Source organism: Lynx canadensis, chromosome E2 (genome assembly GCF_007474595.2).
Source record: "Lynx canadensis isolate LIC74 chromosome E2, mLynCan4.pri.v2, whole genome shotgun sequence".
NCBI lineage: Eukaryota > Metazoa > Chordata > Mammalia > Carnivora > Felidae > Lynx > Lynx canadensis.
The window spans coordinates 14,104,393-14,110,239 of record NC_044317.1 but is presented as its reverse complement, the minus strand read 5'-3'; the positions used below and the strand labels follow the sequence as shown (position 1 = coordinate 14,110,239).

Genomic DNA, 5,847 nt, shown 5'->3' with positions numbered 1-5,847 from the left:
CCTCTGTTATGTGGACAGGTGACCAGGAAGAGGTGAAAAGCGCCAGCTATCCTAGACCTGAGGTCATCTGGCTGAGGATCACATTAAAGAACCCTTTGTTTGGGTGAGCTTAAGCCCTGCTTTGGATGAGCCCTGCTTCCCTCTCTCATTCTCTCTCAAAAAATAGGAAGGAAGGAAGGAAGGAAGGAAGGAAGGAAGGAAGGAAGGAGGGAGGGAGGGAGGGAGGGAGGGAGGAAGGAAACCCTTTGCCCAGACCCTTGAGTGATATATACAATATTATTGCAACTCACACCCCTGCACAAGAATGAGAGTCTGGCTTAGTTGCTGATTGTCTACTTTCTACAGATTCTTTTTTTTTTTTAAGTCTATCTTATTTATTTTGAGAGAGAGTGTGTGTATGAGAAGAAGAGCAGAGAGAGAGGGAGAGAGAGAATCCCAAATAGGGGAATCTTGACACAGGGCTCAATCGCACAAACCATGAGATCATGACCTGAACTGAAATCAAGAGATGGACGATCAACTGACTGAGCCACCCAGGTGCCCCAGCAACAGATTCGTAAGAACATAATGTGATGGTCAGTATTGATCAGTTTAGACTCAATTATCATCTGACACCGAACACTGTCTTAGCAGTTTTTTTTAATGTGTGGGTAATAGATAATAGAAAAAGTATTTTTAAAAATCTATAAAGATGTTTGTGCTATCAGGTTAGGATTCTATAAGAATTAGTGTTTATTACTAAGTAAGTACAAAGCATAAAAGGGGAAACTCCAACCAGAATCCTATTTGGAATTTTAGTGTTAACAGATGGCGGCTTCACAAGTCAAAATCTTCTAGGTGATAGGAAAACACCTAGGGGTTTTGATGTCCTAGGGGAAATGATGTCCACAGGGGGCCCAGCCACACCATGAGTTTAAGAGCTCACTCTGTTTGTTGTGCAGAGATCTTTGTATTTGTGACAACTGATAGCTGTGATGGCCAGGCTCACCAGTAAGCATCCAACCCTGTTCTCTGTTCCCTTTTTGAATCCACCAGAAGCTCCATGGGCTCAGAGTTCATATCCCTGTGGAATATTCTGGTGGGCTCTTTGGCAGAAGACCCATTTCACTGGTTTTCCTGTCCCGCTGGGGACAGAGAAGTTTATGGATTTACTCCACTGATACTGTGTGGTGTCAAATAGGGCCCCAGGCCCCAAAGTCTTTGAGGTATACACAGATAGGAGGGCCAAGAAGAGAAGAAAGGTGATACTTCTTTTTCAGCAGTGTAATGTGCTGCTCATATAGGTTCCTGAATCTCTTCCTGGCATGAGTAGAGACAGAGATCTCCTAGCTTGAACATGTGTGGACACAACCCATGCTCACATGTACACTGATAGAAATGTAATTAAGGCTCAGAAGACTTCAGTTAATGTGGCTGAGGCTGATGCCAAGTGGGGACAGAGTCTCCTCAACCCTCTTGGCAGACTTACTTGGAAGGGGTCTAGGTAGACAGAAGATCCAGTGACAGGTTTCTCTGCTCTTGCTCAGATCTGACAAGGTGGTAGCCCAGCAAAGTCATGGTATCATTGCAGACTTTTTGAAGTCGAGAAACCTTTGCATAAGGCAAGGTCCAGCGCCAGGCCTGAGAGACGTTGAGGGCATTCCTGGCATTAGTGTGGAAGGCATGACTACCCATGCCCTTGCCTCGAGTGCTGTTGTACACCCAGGTCTGGAGCTGGGGCAAGAATTTCAACCCCACAAATTTATACATTTGGTCAGTACGGCCAAGGGGGTCCCGGACCAGGTCCTCATAGCGTATGAGCATGTAGCGTTGCCTCAGAGCTGTGGGCAAGGACTGCACAGCCTTGTAGATCTCCATCTGGCTTTGGCAGATGACCTGCATCACATAGTAGGGCTGGTCCTCCTTCTTGAGTTTCTCCCCTGCTGCCCCATCACAATGCGGCTGTCAGTCATGAGTTCCTCTGTGGTGTGTTCTCGAGAACGGAACACTGCCCGGGGGTCCCGCACCAGGTGCACGATGTGCAGATTGAGGGAAGGGTCTCTCAGCAGTGGGTAGAGCACTTGCAGATTGAAGAAGCGCACCTCCTTGAGCACCACGTGGCTATAGGAGCGACAGGCCTTCTCTACCACCTCAAAAGGCTGTTTACTGCACAGAAGTTTGCAGTGAGCCTGAGGTATGATCATATCCCGCGAGAACACATTGCAGGCAGGCGGGGAACACAGGGCCCGGCTGCCCTCCCACTGGAAGAGACTGGACTGTCTCCGAGGACCAGGTTTCATGTAGGCATCAAAGACACTCATGTCACACAGAAAAATGGCACGTATCAGATCCCTGGCCGCCATATGCAGCCTCCAGGCAGTGCTCTCTGTGAAGGTCATCCAGATGTGCCAGGCAGGTTCCATCAGGTAGAAGACATCCGGGTGCTGCCCAAAAAGCTGTCCCACAAAAGAGGAGCCAGAGCGCCAGGAAGACAGGACCAGCACATGCATGGGCTTGGGCTCCTCCTTCGTGGACAGGGAGTTGAAGTTGTGGCCATATAGATGGAATAATAGAGCAAAGATGGCCATCTGGGAAACCAGGAACAGCAGTGGCCTCATTTTTTTTGGCAGCATCATGCTGAAGTGGAGGACCTTAAGGAACAAGCAGAAGGGCTGTGTTAGGCTTCTGTTTTGGTGTCTGCCTTCCATCTGCTTTTATTCCCTAACCCTGAGCAAGGAGCAGCTAGAGTGCTGGAAATTTCTAACAACCAACTGCACAGATCCTTCTCTGAATCAATCCCTGTCCCTTGCAGTTAGTGTGTCAGTAAGTTCTATTTATCTTAGGCTCTTTACTTCCTCCCTGCTGGTGTTTCTTTTCCAGTGACCTACCAAAAATGACTGAGCTCAGTCATATTTCATCAACGTAGAGGAACAGCTCCACCCTGGCACCTTGGTGATACGCATGTCTCTACACAGGCCACTTAGGTAAAGCTTAACCATAGTCTGACCCAAGTTTTGGTTAAATGTCCTTCTGAAACTAAGGGAGATCAGCTGACTTATGAAGAATTACCTCACCCACCTCCCCTATCTTGAGGGAGGTTGCCATAGGCCATTTCTCATTACCTTCCTTCATCTCAAGCAAGCACAGGACTTTCAATCCCCTGAACAATATGGTTGCAGGCTATAAAAGTGCCTGGCTTGAGTTTGGAGTTGTCTCCTCAGTGGCAGAGCCAAGTGTCCATGGCACCTGTCATCTGATCCCCTCTGGCTTGGTCTCATCCTGTGGGACTACGGACATAAGGAAGTGACCCAATGCTGACCTTACATCTGAATGTGTATGTCTCGAAGTGTTGTCTCTTTAATAGCCAACCCTATGGAAGTTGTGGCAAGCCAACTTAAGAGCCGTGACCTGTTAGCCACTGTGCTGCTGCTTGGGGGAATATTTAACTGCTTGACACAACCTAATCAGGGCTACTCAGTATAGATTGCCAGGTTGTATACTGTACAACCCTAGGGAATGCCATCTCATTAGAACTTTAAGATATTTATTATTTAAAATTATTATTTAAAATTATTTAAAAATAAAAAAAATCTTTAAAACTCTGAGGGACACCTGAGTGGCTCAGTCGGTTAAGTGTCCTACTCTTGATTTTGGCTCACGTCATGATCTCATAGTTTGTGGGATTGAGCCCCTTGTCGGGCTCTGCACTTACAAACAGAGCCTGCTTGAGATTCTCTCTCTCTCGCCCCTCCCCTCTTCTCTCTCAGCCTCTCAAAATGAATAAGTAAACTTTAAAAAAACAGGGGCGCCTGGGTGGCGCAGTCGGTTGGGTGTCCGACTTCAGCCAGGTCACGATCTCGCGGTCCGCGAGTTCGAGCCCCGCGTTGGGCTCTGGGCTGATGGCTCGGAGCCTGGAGCCTGTTTCCCGATTCTGTCGTCCCTCTCTCTCTGCTCTGCCCCTCCCCCTTCTTCTCTTGTCTCTCTCTCTCCAAAAATGAATAAACGTTGAAAAAAAAATAAAAAAAAAAAAAAAAACAATGTTCTGGTAGGTGACAGTAAAGTATCTTAGTCCAACAGAATAAGAATGTCAGGATGATTTTCCAGCTGTTAGATGTTAAATATCTAGAGAATTAGTTCCACTTAGTAATTCACACTAAGGCTCATATATACTGGTGGCAACCCTCAACTTAATCCCTTTATAATCAAGGCTCACTTTGTATGAAAAGACCATGGAGTGCCCAGGTGGGTGGCTTAGCTGGTTGAGCACCCAACTCTTGATTTTGGCTCAGGTCATGATCCCAGGGTCAATGAATAGCCCCCGTCAGGCTCTGTGCTGAGTGTGGAGCCTACTTAAGATACCTCTGCCCCTCTTGTGTGCACACACTCCTCTCTAAAAAAATAAAAATATATACTAAATTTTTTATTTTATCCTCTTTTTATTGTATATCTATTTACATATCCTATATATCTTATTAACTTTTATATATGTCTAAATATAGATCATATATAATATCTAATAACGTATCTAACCTCTATGTTTCTATATTTATATTAACCTCTCCTAATTGTTTATATCTTTTATCTACACTCTATTGATCTATTTTTTTATCTTTTTTAATTTTCTCTCATCATCATTCCCATCCTTTTTTTATATCACATATATATGTTGGCGTGTTTGGGTTCCGATGATCTGGATCTCATTTTGGGTGACTTCCTAGCATAAATACTTGAGATATAGATAGCTATTTCACATAGTGTAAAATATTAATAGTAGCAAGGTACTATTTTTTTTTTTTTTAAAATTTTTATTTTTATTTTTATTTTTTAAAGGTTATTTAATTAAATTCTGTTTGTTTGTTTAATGTTTATTTTTGAGAGAGAGAGAGCAAGTGTGAGCAGAGAAGGGGCAGAGAGAGATAGAATCCCAAGCAGGCTCCTCACTGTCAGCACAGAGCCCAACCCAGGGCTTGAGCCCATAAACTGTGAGATAACGACCTGAGCCAAAATCAAGAGTTAGACACCCAACTGACTGAGCTACCCAGGCACCCCAAAGATTATATTTTTAAGTAATCTCTATACCCAATGTGGGACTCAAACTCACAACCCTGAGGTCAAGAGTTGCTTACCACAGACTGAGCCAGCCAGGCACCCACAAGGTGCTAATTTACATATCACTACATACCTAAGATATTCTGCCTTCCAGTTTTAACAAAGAAAATGTATTTCTAAACAGTAATTGGAGCTGGATTTAGGGTTTGCTGGTTTCCTGGTGACAGGTCTTATCCCTAATTTAAAAAGGTTTTTAATAAGCAATAGTCACATGGTTCAAACTGTTTTAAGAAGTATCATTATCATGGACATTAAATCCACAGACTTAGAATTTAAAAGAAGGCTTCCTACAATTCCGCATGCAGGAAGGCAATAAGGCGGGTGCTTGCCAGCCTGAGCCTGTCCTAGTCCAAGTCTTTAACAGCAAGGGGAAATACTATGACAAGCGTCTGTGTCTGTGGATGAAGCCTATAGTCATAAATTAGAAAACAGCTAGAGCTCTTTGTGAACAGGGGTAATGACATACCTTGACAATGGGTCACAGTATTTTCCTGGGGGAAAGAACACCTAAGAATTTTACCAGTTGCTGCATCAGTAACCTCTTCTCTGCTCATGGATAGGATTTTTTTTTAATTTTTTTTTTTAATGTTTACTTATTTGAGAGAGAGACAGAGAGACAGAGCGTGAGCAGCAGAGGGACAGAGAGAGAGGGAGACACAGAATCCGAAGCAGGCATCAGGCTCCAAGTTGTCGACACAGAGCCCGACACGGGGCTTGAACCCACAAACCGTGAGATCATGACCTGAACCGAAGTCGGAC

The 5,847-nt window shown here is 44.6% G+C and overlaps 1 protein-coding gene across 1 annotated transcript; it reads right to left on the bottom strand.

Annotated features, from left to right (window-relative positions):
* Positions 1–659: 659 nt before the first annotated feature.
* On the bottom strand, positions 660–2,621 carry CHST4 (carbohydrate sulfotransferase 4). Its single transcript, XM_030299080.1, is given in 2 exon segments — positions 660–1,919; positions 1,922–2,621. Coding segments are annotated over 2 exon segments (1,134 nt in total). The 5' UTR covers positions 2,616–2,621; the 3' UTR covers positions 660–1,479.
* Positions 2,622–5,847: the final 3,226 nt, after the last annotated feature.